This window comes from Aphelocoma coerulescens, chromosome 2 (assembly GCF_041296385.1).
Source record: "Aphelocoma coerulescens isolate FSJ_1873_10779 chromosome 2, UR_Acoe_1.0, whole genome shotgun sequence".
Classification (NCBI taxonomy): domain Eukaryota; kingdom Metazoa; phylum Chordata; class Aves; order Passeriformes; family Corvidae; genus Aphelocoma; species Aphelocoma coerulescens.
In genome coordinates this window covers 95,013,211-95,035,965 of record NC_091015.1, presented here as the reverse complement: position 1 = coordinate 95,035,965, position 22,755 = coordinate 95,013,211, and the positions used below count along the sequence as shown (strand labels likewise).

The following is a 22,755-nucleotide window of genomic DNA, read 5'->3' as shown; positions in this document are numbered from 1 at the left end:
AAAACAGCCTGCTGCAGTCTTATTAGGAGAAATGGTATACCCTAGTGTCTTGCTTAGCCGTCATCTTACATTCCCTAGGGGCTTGTATATCCTCTGTGACTGAGATTTGCACAGCAATGTCAGGGATTTGGAGGCTTAGTTCCCATTATTGTTGCTGAGGATCTAATGCCTTTGTTAAGGGATGTTAGTTTTTTCTGAGGATTTTGTGTCTTTTGGCTCTGTGGTTTATTTTCCCTACCTTTCAATATTTCCAATAAGTCTTCAGTCTACTCTTGAAAGGGTCTTTCACCATTGACGCACTTTGTAATCCTTCACAGAAAGCCCTTAAGTGGCTGCGAAAAAGCTACTTCTTACAAACATTTTGACACATGTACGTACCTTAAAAGCCTGGAGGAGGCTATACTGGAGAAAAGGAAGCATTAGAGGTAACAGAGTAGGAATATAGAGTATTCAGATAATACCAGAGACCTCAGGACAAAATTCTGAGGAATCTGCAAGGCTGTCCAAATTAGAATAACTATTTGGACTATTTTGGCCCCTGGAGCACAGTAGAACTTCCTGACTGACAAATTTGCATTTGATCTTCTCTTTCTCTGGCATGCTCCTTCCTCATATTGTCTACACCAACACCAGAAAATAAACAGTAGAGGTCCTCTATTTGCCCTGTCTAGATTTTCCCTTTTCAGATTAAGCATAAAATAATTTAAGCATGGGTGTAAGGTACACAGTCTTAATTAGCCTCCAAAGCAGGGAACGTAACATGGCTCCTTTTATTCACTACACACATAAAGCCAGTAGAGGTAAAGGTTAAAATCTCATTCTGTGACATTTAACCACCTTTGAAATGCACAATCAGAATAACTTGAGAAGGGCTGCTGCCCTGTAATGATTTCATAGTTGATAATACATTCACATATGTGTGTCCAGGTTTGTGTGTCTGTGTACACAAAATGTTTTTATCAATGTATGGAACAGCTACAGCATCATTATCAACCTTACTTAACAAAGCAATCTAGTACAGACAAGTTTCAAGACTTTGAATTATGTCTCTTCTTGTTCTTAATATGGTTTTAACTGTCAGTGTTGGTAAGTCATAAATATGAGAATAATGCAATAAGGACTACCACAAACACCTACTTCTGTATTATTTTTTGTTCTGTATTTAAAGTGTCTGCATATCTTCATACATTTCCTTCCTCCTCACTGTCAGACAGAGAGGCTCTCAGTTATCCAGGTAAAAAGGACTGACATTTTCTAAATTATAATAGTTTTTTATTCTGCCTTGAAAGAAATCTGAGGACCAACTGGAGTTGAGAAGAAAGTCCTTGGTGCTTATACGAGTCAAATTCCATGTTTTGCTATGTATCTGCAGTCACATGAAGACAGTAAAAAGACTTCTAAAACAAGTTCTCATATTCCTAAACATTCTTTTTCCCTCTCACTGCTTTCTTCACAAACGCTTATGCCCATTTGCCACAGAGAGTATTAACCATTTGCAATATTCCATAGTATTAGAATCAGCCCCCTTAAGGACCGTGGGGTAAATCTTCCTGAAGAGCTTCTTCAGCCTTTCTTGAGCACGCACACACACACACACACAGAGCTGTTTCACACCTAACCTGCACAGTATATGTGCAGAACTGTCATGACCATGCCAAATGTTTTCAAGCACATAAGGCCCTGTGGTGCCTGAAGATCATGCTGGAGATTTGGCTTTCAAGCCTTCTAGAAAGACTTTGTTAGCACTGTCACATGTCTGCTTTAGATGCCCAGTTCTCATGGTTGACACAAAACTGACCACAGACATTTATGTTCCCTCACTCCCCATATAAAAAATATTTTTTGACCTAGAGATACCTTTTGAAATCTTCAAAGCAACTTGCTGAAGAGTGAAACTCTTCTCTCAATAATCAAACGAAATCTAGCACTATCTTAGATTAACTCTGGTGAAACCAGTAGGTTTCCATGCAACCTGAGGCACAATTGAATTTGTATTTTCTGGGTAGCAATGGACACAAGACAAAACAACACATAAAACATTCCTTCTTATGCAAAAGCTAAGCAAATTTGACAGAATTCAATTTCTCTAGGGGACTTTAAATAAAATTTTCTGTCTTCACCTTGAGATTACCTGGAAATAAAAATACAGTAAAAATGTATCAATAAATCCTGACATATAAAAGCGCTACTCATATTCAAAGATGAAAAAACCGTATTTCTACTGCTTCATGTCCTATACAATCCTGTTGACTTCAAAGTGCTTGACACTGGTGTACAGGATTTTGCTGCATGTCCTGTGGGAGCACTGTACAATAGAAATGCAGTGCAGAAGTGGTTGCATGCTGCCTGGTCTATCTGACATTGCTGATACTTTTGACAGGAATATTTATTAGATCAGGTTAGCAGTAGACAAGAGACTCCCTTTGATACCTGTAGTTGTCTTCAGGACACTGGCCATATGATGTAGACAGCAGCTATAAAACATCCACCACATGCAATCACTTGCTACTTTCTGAGAAATTATTACAATCATTGCTTGAGAATGAGCAAAGAGACAAAAAAAGGGGCCACCATTGCAAAAATGGTGAGGGTGGGATCATGTCCTACATCAAAAGCACATGGAGGCAAATGTCTGACTCCAAATTACAGGAATAATTTCTCTTCACCCCTCCACTATAGTCTAGCTTGACCTGTGACCCCTGAAATCAGTGGGAATTTTTATAATTTATTTTATAAAGGGAAGGAATCAAATGTTAAGCATCTCTCTTTTATGGGCATCAGTAACTAATGTTGAGGGGAGATTCTCAGCATCCGTCGTAGTTTTATATAGTAGTTTCATGAAGGCCTAGAACTTTCCACCTTAGCTCAGTAAACATTAACTTACTCCACAAGTGAGACCATAGAACTATTATAGTTTTGCTATCAGAGATACACCTCCTCAGGGAACTGTACCATACACCTCAGGAAAAGGGTGGCAAAACCTGCTCTGCAATCTCTGGATATGATTATGCTTGCTAGTTTATTCCTACACAACCTTCTTCAAAAATGTCAGGAGATTCTGTCCTAGTTCTGGAAAGTATCCATTAGCACAGAATGAGGACCCTGTTCTTGCTATCCACTAAAAATGAAGAAAATTCCTCCACTGTGAACTACACCCACAGTGACATCTGTGTAAAGTAAAAGGAAGTAACTGAAGTGTTTTCTTCATATCACAGTGGCACCTGTCATTTTTGCTCTTGAATTTTGGTACCTGAATGAAGTCTCTCAATGATTTTTGCTAAGATGCCTTTGCCTGTTTTATTTGTCTGTGACATTTCCAAGCATATTAGTGTTGCATCAGGCTGCTTTGAGTTCAGCTTTATTAGACTATGGAGACTCAGGACTTTGTTGCATCTTTCCATTCCCTGTCAACAGCAGCCCATGACTACAGGTGACTGCCTATTTTCCAAGTATAACCACAAGAGAAAAAGAGCAGAGGTGACTGGATGGAGGGCAGCAGAAAAGGAAGTCAGGGCATTCATCAAAATGGTGAAACTCTTGACAAGGTGAATTCTTTAAAAGCCATGCAGCTCCTTAAATCTCCTCGAGCCTTTTCTGCATACTTTTCACTGACAGTGCTGAAAAAGAATGTGTTGTGTTGTGAACAGAATGCTAAGGCCAATTAAAAGTTCAATGAGAAGATAAATTTCTGAGAAAAACATGGAAACTCAGGATAGTGTCACCATATCCTAGTTCATTACAGATAACAAGAAAGCAGAATCTAAAGCACAAAATCCTAAAGGAGAGAGGTGAAACAAAGTTACAAAGCTGTTTTGAAGCCACTGTGAGAAAGGCTAGGTTAGTCCTTTGCCAGCATCAGAAGCTCTTCATGCTAACAAAAGGAAAAGGATTTTTCAGCAGTTTTGAAGTGTACAGGTCTTTTGAAATCAACAAGCTAGACATCTAAATACTTATATTGGCACATAGTTTTAACCTGCCTTGTATGGAAGAGCAAAAGAGAATAAAGATGACTAATTCCCTTCATGAGGCAGCCATGACCGTGATGGGGAGCTATGATGATTTCATGCTCGCAGGGTCCCAGGCTGCATCAGCCTGCTGGCATGGCATGACTTTGCTTCTCACTGCCTTTTAAGTCAACCCAGCCATTTTTAACAACCATTTTTTTCATAGCAAATACCTGTTTCATGAGTCTGCCAAGACCAACTGAGAAACTCCACATAGTTTTCTTTTGGGAATTGATAACCTTGACATTCATGGGCCTTTTTGAAAAAACAAAGAGATTTGCTATTAAAAAAAAAAAAGTCACCTCCCCAACACATAACTTACCATGTTCCAGCAAAATTCTAAAACCTCAAAAGGACTTCAGATATGCATGATAATAATGCGGTGGGATCCAACCCCAACTGTTCTGTATTTTTTAAGCCAATAGAATGTCATGTCATACATTTAATTGTTCTTTAACTAAATAAATGCAATTACTATTTTTCCTGTAATTTTTCTGAACAAGCTGAGAAATATAACTCATACCTACCCATGCATTCCTGCAATTACTGGTGGGGCTGTTGATGGAAGATTAGAATTTGCCGGGTGAGTTGCTAACCAATGAACCTTGCCAGTGTATCCAGGAATATTTGGAGTGCTAAAGGAAACAGTTAAAAGGTGGATGGGGGTGGAGAAAGGGTAAACTAAATGACTGTAGGATTGAAATTTGACTTATAGGTAAGTACTAGAAAGAATAGGGTTTATCAAAGATAGATGGGATAAAATCTCTTCATAATAAAATGAGAAGTTCTTAGAAGGTATAAACTTTCATAGCTTCTTTAAGGTCAGGGAAACAACTTTATGATGATCTAGCTTATGATTTGGGCCAAAATCTCTGGTTAGACATTGTAAAGGTGAGCTCTTTAGAGATTTTTTTTTTCAATTTGTTTATGTTTAGTATCTGTATGATATTCATTATTAGAAGCAACATTTAATCACAAAGAAGAAATGAAGTCACAGAGTTTGCATAGAGAACAAAAAGCAAGGAAGTATTCTTTTAAAATGTTATACAGATTTAGCTCATATGTAGTTTCCAGTTTCAAATATAGAATTTACATAACAGACTTTAAGCCAACAGGTACAATTTCTCATGGGCTAAAACATAAGTGATTTCCCAAATTATTCTAAGGTGCTCCAAATTTCCCGTAGAATATATTAAGGGGTAGTATTAACAACGCTGCTTAGACACACCAACTTAAATTCTAGTGTGAGTGCCCCAGTGAACTGAGACAGTATGTGCCACATCTTGGAAAACTAAAGCCTTTTGTTAATTCCAATGCTGTTTTAATGTGAAAATGAAAAACAGAGTTCCTTAAAGAGATGGAGTAAAAAAACTACTTATCTGAAGCAGCACAAAGAAAATTTTGATGACAGTTGCTGCAAGACGAAGCCGAGATGGACAAAATTAAAGAAAAAAATAGGTACTAATATGAATTCAGATAATCCATGAATATTAGAAATAAAACAATATAAAACCCCAATATAGTACCTTTTTTTTGCAACTCAAAGTTTTTCAGAGAATATCATCAATATTGTTCTGTATTGACATCTCAAAGTAGGACACTGTTGAATTATACAATTATACATAAGACACACATGAATTATACATAAACATCCAGACTGCCCATACACATGGAAATAAAGGCTCACAACAAGCTGTTTCATCTGCTGAATCAACTAAATATTTGGGATTTTACACCTTGCCTCCATTAGCCCTTTGTGGGTCTTCACACCATGTAACTGATAACAGTGCCTCTTTTCAAACAATTTCTGGGGTACTCTTTGTTTCCCCTGTACTCTGTGTAAAAGAAACAGTTTCTTCAATTATAAAGTGCATAAATTTACTAGTATCATGCAGCTGATGAGCTCCTTCTCCACAACTAAGTTCAGCACAGGATGCAAAAATGGACACATGTGAGACATGCAGTTTATCAGACTTTGTGTATCTCTGACTTTTGTAGTGGGAAACTTGGCTCTGAAATTCCTCACCAGAATAGCAGAGGTAATGACAAAATGCTGTATCTACCTACCAGAGTTATAACACAGGACTCTGAGTCAACTGTATTTGCCATGGGAGCATTGGTGGTGTAAGTTGTAGCCCTTGTACCCACAGTTAGCAGAAGGACCATCTAATTCTCTTAGTTTGGAGTAACCTTGCACTTACCTGTACGTTCATCCACTGCTACACTCCCTGGGCCATGCTCCAGTCTACGACTCTCCAGAGAAGATGGCTTTGTAGAGCCAGTACAGAGATTTCGTAGCACTTGGGAAGCTGTTGCCCACACAGAATCACTACTATAGTAGTTGGCTGGACAAGGAACAAATTTGCTCCCTGTCTTGACAGCAGCTGTGCAGGGGCAACAAGTAGGCTTGAAAATCTTTTACAGTTATAGAACATGTTTTCAGAATTGGCCAAAATGGCTTGCATTCAAATTTGCTTTTTCATGTCAAAGTAGACAACTGTTAGGTTATGTGCACATTAGGTGACTCTGTAGAAAATTCCATCTGTATCTCAAGATCCCACCAAGGATCCGCCAATGGATATTGGGTGGTTGTGACTGTAAGCACATGCATTCATCCAAAACTGAAAATATACGTGATGCCACTTTGAAGGACTCAGTAAAACTGTGAACCAGTTTTATTACCCTGGTGATAGGCTACATACCAAGATACGTCTCTCACGTCGTGAAATTCCAGTGATTTCCTTGGAAGTGTACGGGCATCACAAAGAGAAGTAGATGACAACAAGAAGTACAATATTAGCTTGCAACATTTTATAAGTCTATTTGAAGTTAAATCACTCAATAACTATACAACTGTGAGGTGTCTCATTGATAAAATCTCCTAACCTTTAAAACTTGCAAAAGTAGAAGAAAAGGCAAAAGTAGAAGAAAAGACAAAAGCATCATAAATGGGCAAACGTGACCCAAAAGTCTATCTGAGAGATGACCCAAGATGAAGACTTATTTTAGACTGTTTGTTAAAACAATTGACAGAAGTTGTTACATTCATAATATGTGGGATGGAAATGGATCTGAAAAAAAGTGAGCAGAGAGAAGCTAAAGGTACCAGGAAAGTAAGCAAGGTTACACTACAGTAAAGCAGCTGCTCTCCTGGGAACCTGCAGAGAAGATGCAAAACTGTGCTGCGGTTATGTAGGTGATAAAGCAGAAGAAGCTGAGGTTAAAAAAGTACCCCTTTGTGTTTTTGTTTTTTTGGATCATGCTGTCTAGTTAGCTCTTGTGTGCTTTCTCTGATGAGCTGCAAACCTGTGTTGAAGAAGAAAACAACCAAGTGCCAGCCTACCACTGGGCAACACACAAAACTCCTCTGTGGTTATGCTGCCGTCATCAAGCTTTCTTTCTGTAACCATGACATCTTTCTTGTTCTTACACTTCCTTGTTATCATCCTAGCAGCTCTTGGGCCCAACAGTAACAAATATATAGTGTTGATAGTTTAATCTGTGCAGGCACTAAATTTTTCAAGTGAATTGTAGTGATTCTGAGTGCCTCTGCTTTGTATGTCCATAGAATCATAGAATTACTGAGGTTGGAAAGGACCTGTAAGAATCATCGAGTTCATTGTTAACCCAGGACTTCCAAGCCCACCACTAAACCGTGTCCCCATGTGCCACATCTACACATCTTTCAAATGCCTCCAGGGGTGGTGACTCCACCACTTCCTTGGGTGGCCATTTTGTCTTGTCCTATTGCTTGTTACCTGGGAGAAGAGACTGACCCCCACCTGGCTTTTGGGTAGCTGTAGAGAGTCATAAGGTCCCCCCTGAGCCTCGTTTTCTCCAGGCCAAACAACTCCACCTCCCTCAGCTGCTCCTCATTAGACTTGGTGCTCCAGACCCTTCACCAGCTCCGTTGCCCTTCTCTGCACATGCTCCAGCACCTCAATGTCCTCATGTAGTGAGGGGTACAGAACTGGACAGTGGATTTGAGGTGCAGCCTCACAATATTGAGATAACTTTGTAGATTTTTATTTCCTGGTAATGTTCAGGAAGATCAGTGTGGACTTAATTTAGGAGGCCCTCCGTACTGATATTTAGATCTATTTGAGATGCCTTAAGGTATCTGAGATATTGCCTATAATATATTGTTCAAAAGCAGAAGCTGGAAGGGATGATCTAGAGTGCCTCCAGGGTATTGGATGCCCAGGTTTGCCATGTAAATTCCACATCACATGTTTATATGGGAATGAAATCTAGATTCCCCCAAGTAATCTGTAATTATTGAAAACTTGGATCTAGCACTTCAGCTTGAGCAATGGAGGTATCCAAGATTTTTGTGCAAAAATTCTGTCCAGTGAAAGCTACCTGCTAGATTCTTACCTTGCATTTACAAGCAAAGAGTTCCAAACATCTTACTTTCTTATAAACACTCCTGTATAAATGCAATAGAACTAAATCACCATATGAAGTCATTACCTAGCTCTTTTCATTATTGCAATTATAAAATAGGCCTCTCACATCTCACTCACAGCATATAAGGCTCTCAACTGGCTTCCACCTCAAAATCACTTCCAGGAAGACTGACATGTAACACGTTTGTGGCCTTCTACATCCCTTTTGCCTCCATGATCCTATTTGTCAAACAGAACAACCTCTGGTAAAAATGCCTCAGGAACGATCCTATGTCAGGCAATTCATGCATACACTCCCTTGTGCTGTAAAAGAATATACTTAAGAATACTTATGAAGACAAAACAAAGTACTTTATGCAGAGCAGAGAATGGGACCGACAGCATTCTGAGTTTCATTTCATACTCATCTCCCTCAGCCATCAAAGCAGGATAGGGAATGGGTACTTATAAATGGATTCAGGGTTCCTGAAAAGATAAAACCATCAAAATGGCAACTCCCCAAAATATTTTTGAATCATGTTGAACTGGAAAATTTTGTTTCTACCATTTCCAACAATTTTTTTCTTCTTTCAAATTTTTCAGTCCCCCTTTGTAGTATGGGGTAATATTTTTCAGACACAATGAAGCATTTCAAGCCAGCAATAAAACCTCATTTGGAAAATGTCAAAGTAGGATATTTCAACACACACTTCCCTCCACAACCCCATGAATGAGTCAAACTGGAGAATCACTAAACAGGCATACATGGTAGACAAGCTGTCAGTTTCTGAAGAAAGAATACTTTGTGAGAAAGCTCTTTGGCAGCCCATGGAAATGACTGCGTAAGGTGAAAGACAGCAGAGGGTCCTGTTCCCACTTATTTGTGGCCTGTGAGGTTTCTGTTAACTTGAATTTACAGGGGAATCATGCACGCAGTCAGATGGAAAATGACTACACTGAAGAAATATGCGAAGTCACTACAGATATACTGTGATAGTAGCATTTTGCTCAATGTACTTGAGAAACCATGAATAAAGGGTGGTTTCAGAGAATAGCTCTGTGCAAGAACTGCAGGACTTGAAGCAGTTAGGACTTTGTCTTCCTAGAAACTGCATGTTCCCCATTTCAATTGAGTGCTTTTGATCAGATCCTGTTGTCTTCCTCACACACACAACCCCTCTGGCCTTGGACAGGTCACTGTAGCCTTGTCAGTCTGTATCTGTCAAAAACCAATATTGTAACTTATTTTACCAGTGTTCTGGCAAAGCATTAGTTGATGTTTCAAAAGTGCTACTAAGTAACTAACACTTTGCAAGAATGCACATGCATTGTGTAAGCACTGCCCTCTACTGTGGACTAGGAACGCTGAGGAATGAGTAGCAAGTTTTGAAAGCCGATGACTGCCAAATTTTTTACTCAATTGTTGAGGAAGAGGCTTTTATTGTGGAACAAGAAAACATAATCGCTGTCCTAACTGCTTTTGTCAAGTGTCAGGAGGCAGGTTACAATAAGCACCACAGTGAAATCAGGACGTTTTTCTGCTGTAATACGAAAGACACGCTAAAGAGAAAAGCACAAGTCAGACATAGGAAATGAACCTGGATTGGTATGAACTGTTGCTGCGTAGTCTGCAATGCACTAAGTGTGCTACTATTACTGCACTAAGTTCTGTCAGCTCACTAAAGGTGTAAGCAAGCTCTAATAATACCAGGGAGAAGAGTTATTTGTGCCTATCAGACCAGAGCCCTGCCCATGAATGCTACAGAGGAAATCCCCATCACCAGCGTGGGAGGCTTTTTTTCCATTGACCCTTAAAACACCTGCAGAATCTAAAATACCACATAGAGCATAACCTTTTTTCAGTAGCTGATTGGGGAAGAAGTCAACAACAGAAAAAACCTTGTGGCCATGGGTGAAGTAGAATTATACAAAATAAAATATACAAATAAAGATTTTAAAGAAAAAAGGAACAGAGGATGATTATGTTGGAAATCCATATGATCCAGTAAAAACATTTTATCTACAGTTTTCAGAATTGTTGAGTTCAAAATGCACTTCTGAATAAGAAAGGCAATTTTTCAAAGTAGTTGTTAATAACAAGAAACAATGATTTGGGTCATTACCTATTTTCACTTTTTAATAACATGGAACCTCTCAAAAGTGCCCAGAGAATTTATCAGTCTGAGCCTTCCTGGAAGTCACTGTAGCTCTGCTGCAAAATTTCCTCTCCTGTGTAACTTACCCAAGGGAGATGAAAACACAATGTTTTTCCAGAATTTGGGCTGTCCTCCTCTTTCTTGGTACATATTTGACTTGGAGCAGCAGTTAGACACAGGAGATCAGATTGTGGTGTTTGTGGCCAGATTTTCGCAGGAGCTTAGCGATCAACGTGCACCCAGAATGTGAGTTCTTTCAGAATTCTGGTTTTCATATGTGGTTGCTGAGCTATTTTTGAAAGCCTGGCTGGCTGCACAAAACATACTCGTTAGCACTCTGTTGCTTACCTACCTAATATATGGGTAGTTATGTGACATATAAAGCCAAATGCTGTATTCATCTCCCACAAATAAACAAATATTACAAGGATATAATTAATAATCAAACCACTAAAAACAAAGAAAAAATAACCAAGAAAAACAGACACAATAAATTCAGAGTTTAAAGTCTTGTAAAAGAAATCCCAGAGGTCTCAGTTCTGCAAAGTATGTGAACAGATTCTCAGTCCTATCCCTGTTCAGGAAATCTTGTTAAGCAGATACCTTTAACTCACTGATTCCAATGGAATTTACACTTTGTGGGTTTGAAAAACAAGAATGCAAATACAAGAGAGTTTACAGTCAGCAGACAAGTAGAGAAGGTAGGAAAACAAAACTGAAGAAAATAAGCACAAAAAATTGGTACATTTCAAAATACCACAAAAGCCATTAGAGCCACTGGGCAATTGCTATCCAGTAAACCTAAAACAATCACACAAGCAACACACATTGAAAATTAAAAAAAGCATCAATACATTCAACTTGGAACCTCATTCATTAGTGGTGTAAAAAGAAAAGATTCAAGCTTACAACATGTGTGTTCTGACAATGTAGTCCACTCAGTGAAGCACTGAGTTGTAAATTGAGGTCATAAATTTTATAAAAAAATTTATAAGATCTGCTCGTGAAAGAGGACTGCATCAGAGAGAGATTTTCACAGTGCTCTTTCACAACAGCTTCCTAATTTTTTGACTATGACTTTCTACAAAAAAGTTATTTCTATGTTACCCTTGGCAAAGAAATGGTAGAAGATTCCAGCATTTAGGCATACATTGCAACATATCTGGGGATGAAAGAGAGCAACAAGCTCACTCTAAAGCAAATTCAGGAGTGCATATACAAACCATGGATATTAAGAATGATCCTACATTCCAGGGCTGCAACAGACCTCAAGAGACTATGCCATTCATGACCTTCTCCAAAGACAGGTTTTAATGAAATCCTGGAAGAAAATGAGAAAAACTGAATTATGATCCAGGATTTTTGGTCAAGTGCAAAGAGGAAGAGTCTGACCTGAATAGCACATCCATAGCTCTCTTTGGGCAGTTCTCACTGATCATCCTAGACTGCCACCAGATTACAAACATAGTTATTAAAAAATTCATATTAATAAATTTAGCACTTCTAGGTGAATCACAACATTTATGACATGGCTTTTTACATGTGCTGAAGGCTCCCATACATATTCCATGTCTGAACCACTGGGAAAAATGGGATAACACATGACTAAGATTCCTAATTTTTCACTTGCCTTTCAGCCAAATTTTTAAGAACTGTGACCATCACTGTGTCCTAATTAATACTATATGAAACCGAGTTTGAGCACAGCACCATTTTAAAGACAAGAGTTCAGTTAAAAAAATAGCACATGTTTGGGCTCAGGATATATGAAGTTTCATTCCTAACTATGCTACAGGTTCCCAATGGGAATTTGGTGAATGACCTTATCACACTGCACCTGGATTTATGTCTGTAAAGCTTCCAAATTGCATGGTAAGGACTTCAGAATACTATCTAGAGTGCTGGATATATGCACAGCAGCTCTTCACAATGCTGATCTTATGTTAGGGGCTTTTAGGCTCAACTACAGCACAGGTCAAGACTTTTATCTTTTTTCTAATTCCTTAAGAAAAAAGAAGAAAAACAGAAGATGGTTTCCTGTTCTGCCAAAAGGAAGAGAGGGTGGGTGCAAGGCTAACATACAAAACATGCCCAGGTTCACCACTCTTCCTGTTTGTCTCTGCAGCTACATGACAGATGACTCTTAGTTACTTTCACCTTTGCTAATAATTTGAATGGCAACCACTTTCTTGCATACTTTGGGGAAGAACAGTGTCTCACTCCGGAGTAATGCCCAGGCACTGATGCTGTTGCCCAAGTGCTACAGGCAGGAAGTGCAGCTGCTGCTCCATGAGAGGGAAAGTAACTATTTACAACGAGATTTTTACACTTTATAGTTACAAATCATATTTAGGCTTCTCAATCCAAAGTATGTATCTGACTTTTCAAGGATTTTGGTGGGAGTTTAAAGGCCATTATACCTTCACATATCTTTCCAAAACTACTGTCAAACACACAAAGTGAGAAAAACAAATTATAGGCCAAGTTTTATGCCTTCTGACTTTCTTCTTTCATCTTCTTAAAATCATATTAATCTTGATGCCTGACAGTCATGGACAGACAATAAGTGTGAAAAACTTAATAAAATTTTCCAGATGGAATTGAGTTTTTCACAATTGACTTTTTGAGCTTTGAGATGTAAGAATCTTTTAAATCTCTGAGATCTGGATCTCCTTGTTGACAGAAATCAATGAAATCCATAGCCTCACTCACCAAAACCCAGAAAAAAGAGATGCAGCATTCCAGAGAAGGCAGTACAAATCCTCCACATGATGCAAATAGTCCCAGACAGGATGTCTGCCTGCAGCAGAGTGCACACATCTGCTTCTCTTCTTCGAAGCTCCACCATAACAGCAGTACAACCTAGCAGAACTAAGGGTTAACAACTCTCTAATTTCACTGCAACTCAGACATCTCTGTTCAGCACTATGTTGTATTCTGTATGTGCTGTATTTTGAAAGCACATTCATTTCTCAATAACCATTTTATGATATTTTATGTTATTATTCAAGCAGAAAAGTTAGATGCAGGCTCTGAGAAACCAGATCACTTATGCAGAAGGTGGAATAAAACAATCAGAATGGTGCATTATGTCATAAAAGCTTGGCATTAATAGGCTCAGCTGCAGTAATATGAGTCAAATGTGATGACCTTACAATCCTTATTAGCACCTTACTTTGCCTATGAACCTGCTGCTGTGTGAAGAATGATGTGCTGTTCCCCATACATGTGACAGCATGTGATGCACTGCAAAAGGATATGCATTCACCCTAGAGTGGAAGTAAGAAACATACATTAACAGATCGAAGCTGTAGCTCAGAAATTCCAGCTACTCACAAGGCAGCTCCCAACAACCAGGAATGTTTAGCACGTACTCCAACATAAGTGAATAAGGCCCAGCATCATGTCTTTTCTTTAGAACAGAGAGGACAATATTTCTACAGCTTCTGACCCTCCTCTTTACCCAGTGAAATATCCTTTCTGTAGTTTCCTCACAAATGCAAACTGAGCAAGACCAAGGTTCCAAGGACACACAGGAAAGGCTGATGCAAAGAGAAATTCTGGTTTAAGTAAACAGAACTTTTTTCCTCTTTCGTTTTATTATTTTAATTCCTACTATTAACCTGTTACTTTTACCATTTTCCTGTCTCAAAAGTTTGCAAATAAACACTTAATATCAGCTCAAGCTACTAAAGACTGGTTTAGGAAAGGCTTAAAGTGAAAACCTTCAAATTTCAAAGTTCATGATCTAGCTAAAAGTATAGTGTTCCTAATAGCATTCAGGGAGCTTTTGCATGCACACTCAAAGGCCATCTAGTGACAAATGTTAACAATCACACCCTTTTGACATGGGAATATTCAAGTCATACTACCCATCAAACATGCAACAGACCTGTTCATTAATACTTAAGAACAGAAAGCATTTGAAGAATGAAAGTATGGTATAGTTTGAAAATAAACACATTTCCATTCTTTTCACCCAAGATCAGATTTTTAACTGTTTTGTCCCCTTTCCCAAGAAACAAGAACTCAAGAGGCAGTACCACAACCTTGCTAATAAGTGAAACGCTCTGCAGTGCTTGTGTAGTGAGGCTTTGAAGTCAGCACACGGTTAAGTGGGACTAAGTATACACTGGCACTGTCTTCAAAATTTACTGCACCAACACAGCAGATAGAAAGTAAATCAAAGATATGTACATTATTCATAAGACAGCTGGTGGAGGCAGCTGAACCATACACTGCACACTCCAAAGTTCCAGTTATTTATTAAAATGGTTCACAAGAAAAAACCACAGAGATGAATGGCCCTGTGTGCTTGGCATGTCCCAAGATGAAAACAATCATCTGCTGAACTTGCAGCACATAGCAAATGACAGCTCTAATACATATGTGCTGAGAGGAGGCTTGGGAAAAAAGGGAAATAAGATAGAAATGTGTCATTTCTCATCCTTTTGGCTATACTTATGATCAGACTGGGATACTCTTACAAAGAGGACATAATAGATTCTGATTTCTAGTTTACAGGTAAAAAGTTGGAGATACCCACAAGCAAAGGAGACTCAGCATATGCTCTCCTTTGGCACCAGAAAATGCCTTAATATTAGATACCATATTCCAGCTACAATTCTTGTTTCAGAAAATGAGAGAAGAACTGCTTGGGCTTAATCAAAAATGCAGAAAGTTGAAACAACCCAGAGACATTGTACTTACATGTACAAAGGGATATGACAGGTTTGAGAGATTTGTCTTACACTGTTAAAGCCAAAATGGATCAATATTTTTTTTTTTTTTGTCCAGACAGAACAGTCTGACAGAATATTTATGAGGTCCCAAAAGACAGGTGGTGACAGGTCAAAGTTTTGCTCTTGCAATAATGCAGTGCTCATTTGAATTTGGTAAAAGACCATGGCAAATGAGTAGTTTGGCATATATGCTAAATGAACAGCTCAGCAAGCAGAATCTTATCTTTTAATCTCTTCTGATACTAGGACTTCAGTAAATTTCATAGGACAGTATAAGCAAGTCTTCTTTAAAAATTAACTACTTCCCTTCTTGCAATACTTATTTAATTCAGTTCTTGAGAACTCAGGAGAATTTAACATCAGGTCTGAGTTTCTCTCTTGGTCTGTCCCTTCAAGCAACTCTCACCGTCCACAACTGTATGTTCCCTTGAAAGAGCGTCATTCAAGAAACCATGATAGCATTTTCTATCTATCTGCCTACCTATCTTGCTTTTCTTCCACCCTGCTGAGGTACCTGTCTCTCCCATTGTATGCCTGACTGTGCCCAGTAACTCACCTACCCACTGAGTTTGCCTGAGAAAACCTTCTGGCTCATGGTCTGGAAAGGAGACATGTTCTTATTTCTCTATCATACTTTGACCAGCTTTTCTTTTCTTGTCTCAACTTGGCTCTTGTTTGACCCCTTTTAACACTTCTGTGGCCCTTTACTGGACTCATCCAAAATGCTCCACACTGAGATAGATTTGAACAGGTGAAATACAGAGTAAATAAAAGGCACCAATGCAGAAGTGATTGTTTTGGACAGGCAGCAAAAAACCCCTTGAGTTTGAGCGTGGGTATGATTACCACAGCGTTTTCATAAATGTAATGTCTTAATGCAGATGTACGGAATCATGACAGTCATTCCCTTTACAAGTTTCTTCTGTTCTGCTTTTTATATTTAACTCTCTCACAGGAGAAGCATGCAGAACATATTTTTCCTATATGTATTAACTGAATATCTTAACTTCTATAGTTATAGAATGCTGCCAAATTTAGTATTTTGAAATATTTAACTGTCCACAGACTTCATAAAGGAAATGTTCAGGCAACTCCAGTATTCACAAAACCTGAAATTTACAAAACACCAGATCTCTGGGGAGAGGTAAAAGATCCTGTTTGAAATCTGTCCCAGAAGCCTCCAACAACCTAAAATCACAATTACATGCTCCTTTTGGAAACGTTGGCTAATTAATCTGACTTAATAGTTTTTTCACGCAGCAATCAAAAACAATTGCAGGACTGAATTTTAGTTTATTAAAAATAATAATTATTACAGTTAATAATCACAAGTAAACTAACTTAATGTGAGCCCAGCAGCTGTTTATGCCAAATACAAGATTTTCAGATAACTCTTCCAGATGCTTTCACTTGATTCCTTGGTTACTTATTCCATTTCTCTTTGTATGTGGAAGATAAATATAACCTATTACCATTACTTCTTGTCTCTCTTTTAGTCTTTTGAAAGAAAAGGCTACTAATGACCCCCTAAAAACTACTTGTAACTAAGCATAAACCCCACCAGTTTGTGTTGGAGAGGACATGCATAATAAGTAACAGAAAAAAACCTAAGTTATTGAATAAAGAAAGAATCACTCTGCTGTTGGGCAAGTGAAAAGCAAATGCAAAGTGAAATATAACTGTAGGGATGATGAATAATCTAACCCTTAGTGAAACCACCGTTGTTTTGTTCAATGACACTCAGCCTTAACAGGATTATTTCAAGTTTTTTACATTATTTCCAGATAACCTATTATCTTATTAGGCAGATTGCTATTTCACATGTCATTGTTTTATGAGTATTTAATAGCACAGATATTTTTGAGCATACTGTAGGCCATTTTTTCACAGAATCACAGAATAATCTGAGTTGGAAGGGACCCACATGGATCACTGAGTCCAACTCCTGGCCCTACACAGGACCATCTTCAGGAGTCACACCCTGTGCCTGAGAACATTGTCCAAACACTTCTTGAACTGTGTCAGACTGGTGCTGTGACCACTTCCCTGGGGAGCTGTTCCAGTGCCCAACCACCCTCTGGGTGAAGAACCTTTCTCTAATTATCCAACCTAAACCTCCCCTGACACAACTTCAGGCCATTCCCTCAGGTTCTGTCCTTGGTCACCACAGAGAAGAGATCAGTGCCTGCCCCTCCTCTTCCCCTCACAACTTGTAGACTATAATGAGGTCTCCCCTCAGTCTCCTCCAGGCTGAACAGACCAAGGGACCTCAGCTGCTCCTCATACAACTTCCCCTCAAGGCCCCTCACCATCTTTGGATGCTCTCTAATAGTTTATTGTCTTTTTTATATTGTGGCACCCAAAACTGCCCCCAGCACTCGAGGTGAGGCTGCCCCAGTGCAGAGCAGAGCAGGACAATCCCCTCCTTTGCCTGGCTGGTGATGCTGTGCCTGATGCCCCCAGGACACACTTGGCCCTCCAGGCTGCCAGGGCACTGCTGACTCATGTTCAGCTTTCCATACACCAGGACCTCCAGGTTACTTTCCATGGCACTACTTTCCAGATTCTCATTCCCCAGTCTGTCTGTACAGCCAGAGAGCAGAATCCATCACTTCCCCTTGTTGAACTGCATATGGCTGGTGATTGTCCAGCCCTCTAATTTGTCAAGGTCTGAATGTCCTTAAATAGTTCATTTGTTGTTGTTCAAGTTGCACCTTTTTTTGTTTTACTTTATATGTTGTTGCCTCTGATTAAACTTTCTTCTTTCTCTTTCTACAGGCAGGTCAAAAGTTTTAACTCACTAAGTACCTAAGTACTGCCTACGGTAATTTTCTATCATTATTTGAAACGTAGAAGAAGCTGGAATCCTTCCTTGATATACCTCTCACTCAACGTGCTGCTTAACACTGCATTACTCCTGGATGATTACTTCTCCAGAGTAGTGATTACTCTGGAGAAAATGCTATTGCTTCAGCCTTTCAGCAGGAGCTCTTCCTGCACAAAGGCCACAGGGAAATTAGTATAATCCGACCACAATTATTTCAGTAAATTCTGCATAAAATTCTTCAACTGAGCCTCTTAAAGAAACAGTAGAAGAAAGATAAGACATTCACATGGATAAATAATTGGTTCGAAGATCAGAGATCAAAGGAAGGGACAAATTATCAGATTTCCAGGTGGATAGAGATCACTGGTAGCGAGAACTTCAGATAACCTGTCTGGGCCTAGGACATTTTTGCCTAACATATTCACAAATTATCTGGAAGTAGAGAGTTGGAGTGTAAGTGATGTGCTCAAAGAGCAAATGTATATATTCATAAAGGTAAATCTGTGAATCCATGACTATTAATTAGAAACACACCATCTCCTGGACACAAATCCCTGATCAACAAATCATCACATGATAGGAAAATATTTGGAGGAAGGATGATGACTTTATTAACTATCCACAGTCTTGGATGAAATACTGGACTAGGTGGGCTTTTGGAGAAATCAAAAAATCTAGTACTAGCATGAGTTAACTACTTATTTATTTAAGAAATGGTTACAAGAAGTCTATAAGTAAACTCTATAGTATTCCCCATTTTCCAGCTTTGGAGAAAACTGTGTCTACAGATGTACTAGCTCCCAGCAGGGGCAAGAAGTCATCTCTGTTCCTTATCAGGCTTGTCAGACAACCTGGTTAGTTCTGCAATCCCCATAAACTTTGTGTTAAGGCCTATGAATAGAATAATATCTACAAACTGGACAGGGGGACTTCATCACCAGGTCCCCAGTACAAATACACCTGTATGGTCAAATTCTGAGGTCCTCCTCCTCCTAACCACTGCAAAGAAAACTTGAGACCACAGAGAAAAGGGTAGAAAATTCTGTTGTCATGTGAGTGAGTGAAGCGGACTCCACAGGCAAACATTCTCAAGGCCTGGTCTTGTAGCACAGAGCACCTCCCCTATACAGACTGAGACCACTTGGAGAATAGCTCCTCAGCTGTCATCCTTTCTCTGGCAGGCTCTGATTCTCCAGTCTTAGAACAACCTTCATCATCAGCTCCTCACATTTGCTTTGCTATTGCAGAGCTTCACTGAGTTTGCTTCGGCCAGCACATGCAAAGGAGTGCTAGAGAAGTTCAAAGTTGTGGACTGCCAAAGCCATGGTGCTATATCTTCTCACAATAGAGAAGCTGCTGTCTGCTGCAGATTTTTATACACCACAGCTCATCCGTCTCAAAGGCTGCTTCTGTCTCTTTTGTTTTTTACATCCATCCCAGACACAGCGGAGAAAGTGACTGTAGAATTTGCTTGCAAAATGCTTGACTGATCTCTCTTTCAGCACAGCTTCCCCAAACAACTTAGCTGTGGAATGTCTTGGGACTGGTATCTAGAAAGGTTAGCAACTTACATCACATGCCTGGGGGCTGGTGGTTGGGCTCTGAATCATACAGTTAAAATCTGGAATTTGTTTATGCAGTCTCATTAAAAATAGTACCTAAAAACTCATCTGCTTTTTATATTGATATTTAAACATTTGTAGTTAATACCTCACCATCACAGGAAAACTTGTAAATGCATTCTAGGTTTGGAAGAGCACTTACACCGCTTCCTTAAGAAATTGGTGCTGAACTATAAGTTTCAAGGTTTGTCCCTGGATTCAGTTTGACTTTCCCTGACAACTTCAGTGGAGTCAGCATTTTAGTCTAACAGTGAACTTTCCCCAACAAAAGAACACCAGAAAGCCATCAGACAGTTTCTATCTGCCTCTTGGAACTACTGTCCATTTCAGATCACTTTCTTCACTGTAACCCAGATTACTGACTTGATGGCATTCAGTTTCATACTTTGTCTGTGTTCTTTTCAGGTGTGTCTCTATGTGCCAGAGTATCTCTGTCTCTGTCTGCTTTTCTTTGCATTGGGAAAATTAATGGGCAGATAGAATTGCTTATCTCAAATCTTCTTTCTCCTTCACTTTCCCAGAGGCTTGCAGAAAAAAATAGCTGAACAGTTCTGACTGATGTCTGGGGTCTAATTTTCATATGTAAATGAAGAACACAGTAAATGAGAAATAAGAGTGAAAATTACATGGTATGGGCAAGAAAAAAAAGGAAAAATATGTATTCTATTAGTCTATATTTAGCCCTTGTGGTTTCTTGGGTTCTTTAGGGTTCTATCACATGGCTGCAGTAAGCAGAAAGTGATTTAAAATGCAAAGTTTGAAGACAGAAACTGGGAACTAAAACCACTGCCAGAATTTATGGCTCTTAGAGACTTTTTGGTGACAATAACATGTGTAAAATATTGCTAACTGTGCAGTAACTGCTCTACTTAATAGCAAAATGGCACTAGGAGTTTATTTACATTTCTCTGTCATGTTCTAAGAAATGCCTCCCCTCATCTATGAGCGTGTAGCATGAGATACCATAAAATTTCGTTCTAGCTGTAATGAGCATGTCTCTATGAAAATCACTGAAATTAACATCAAACATATTGCTTATTGCTAATTATGTCTATCCTTAGAAGCCCAGGGCAGGTATTTCTGCTTTCCACAATTTTTATGAGAATTTTTTGAAACAATCAAGCCAATTTAACTTTATGTTATAAGGAGTGAATTTCCATTTTAATGCTACAATCACTACAAAATGATCAGACTCAAATTTATGTGTAAGACATTGATATAAAATAAGAGGGTAATATGGTACTTTGACCAATATGTGATGGCAGTCTTGAAGAATTTCTGTTCTCTGATCAACTAGACACTGGAACAGGTGTCTAAATGTGCTGCACCACAACTTGTCAGGAAACGCTAAAATACACAGAAATATCCAGGGGATTTCCTGACTCTGGAGTGATTTGGGTTTCTTGGTTTGCATTAAAGTAGGTGTTCATTAGAACTATGATAAATAACTTCACAACTTACATAAATAAATTTTTAAAAAACATTTATTACCTTCACAGTTGTTTTGGGGTTTTTTTAGCATTAGAATTCTCATTGGAATCTTATGACTGGTACCTCTTTGCTACAGCAGGGACAATGACTCATACAAACACTCTACTGCAGTTGTTATTTTCAGTTCAAATATCCAGACAAATATACTTTATATGGTCATTCCTTTAGGACCCTGGGGAATGGAGTTCAGAAACTCATTTTATTTATTTGTTAAGCACCACCAATTTCTTTGGTGATTAAAAAAATATAATTTGCCTTATGTCTGAGTCATACCCTGGACTTCCACTTTCAGTCCTGGCTGGTTTCTTCCAGGAGGTCTCCCGTGGCCAGGCTGGGCTCTCTCTCCTGTGATGGGGACACTGGTGAGGTTTCCTATTGCTGTAGTCTACCTGAGATTCAGTAGTTCTTCCAACACTTGGCTGCTGTTCAGCATCTGCTGCTGGACTCACAAAACCTGAGCAGGGATCTAGTAAAGACACAACATCCTGGTGTGGAAATAAAGCGTAATTTGCCACTACTGGAGGGGTGAATAGATAGAATTTAAGGAAATATTTACTGTTTTCTCTTCAAAGCTGACAAAACCATGATTGCTCTCAAGACCCCTCAAAACAGGCATGCACATCTTCAACAGGCTTGGATACTGTTGGTGATCATGTTGTAAACTGGTTCAACTGACAAGGCAGACTTTTCAAAGGCACTTGCCTGCCTTTCAGGTCCATCAGTCATTTTCTTCTATGTCCTTTTTGCGGCAGTAAACTTAAAAGATGCAACTTGCTTCTGTTTTTCCAAGATTCTGAAGTTCTAGCCAATAAATCACAGTAAAACTAGAGGTCATTCTCCAGAAAAAACAGTGCATATCACTGCATTGCAGCGGTGTATCTGCTGAAATCTTTCCTGAAAAAAGACTTATCAAGTATGGTACAAAAAGAAGAGGGCCACTGAATGCTCAGATTTTTTCTGTTGCTTGGTAATGATGGGAAACACCTCATAATGAAATTTCTCCTGATGTGAAGCTTAGTTCATGCCTACCACTGTAATGTAGTCCTTTGAGTGGACACACATAACAAATTGTAGTGACAGCTGAGAATGTCTTATATGCAGTACAGGCACTGCAAGGCTAAGGCAACACACTGAAAACACAGAACTCAGTCTGATACATCCTGTGCCTGTTTTCTATCATAACTGTACATTCATCTGAGTGAAAAGAAACTTCCAAAATTTGATTCCTACCAGTAACAGGCCTTTAAAATGACATACTGGTGTCTAAGTCTACTGACACTCAGTAATTTCCATACTAAATAGAATCAGTTTAACACTAGAAATTACATTCAGTGGTGCAGATTGACTTTTTCCTGCATGCCTTCTTAGCTCCTCCTCTTTAGAAAGAGATGACAGGTGAGGTAAAGACATGGGACCCAGGTAAGGCATAGGATGGAAGACATCACAAGAATGACTCATGTTTTGTTGCATTCATTTTGTAAAGTGAAATGCAATTTAAACTGTCTTGGATTTTGTTGACAGGGTT

At 38.9% G+C, this 22,755-nt stretch overlaps 1 protein-coding gene across 1 annotated transcript; it reads right to left on the bottom strand.

The window, feature by feature from the left end:
- Positions 1-1,341: 1,341 nt before the first annotated feature.
- On the bottom strand, positions 1,342-21,956 carry SPMIP7 (sperm microtubule inner protein 7). Its single transcript, XM_069004927.1, is given in 8 exon segments — positions 1,342-1,366; positions 4,532-4,639; positions 14,618-14,793; positions 21,504-21,546; positions 21,548-21,589; positions 21,591-21,780; positions 21,783-21,881; positions 21,884-21,956. Coding segments are annotated over 8 exon segments (756 nt in total).
- Positions 21,957-22,755: the final 799 nt, after the last annotated feature.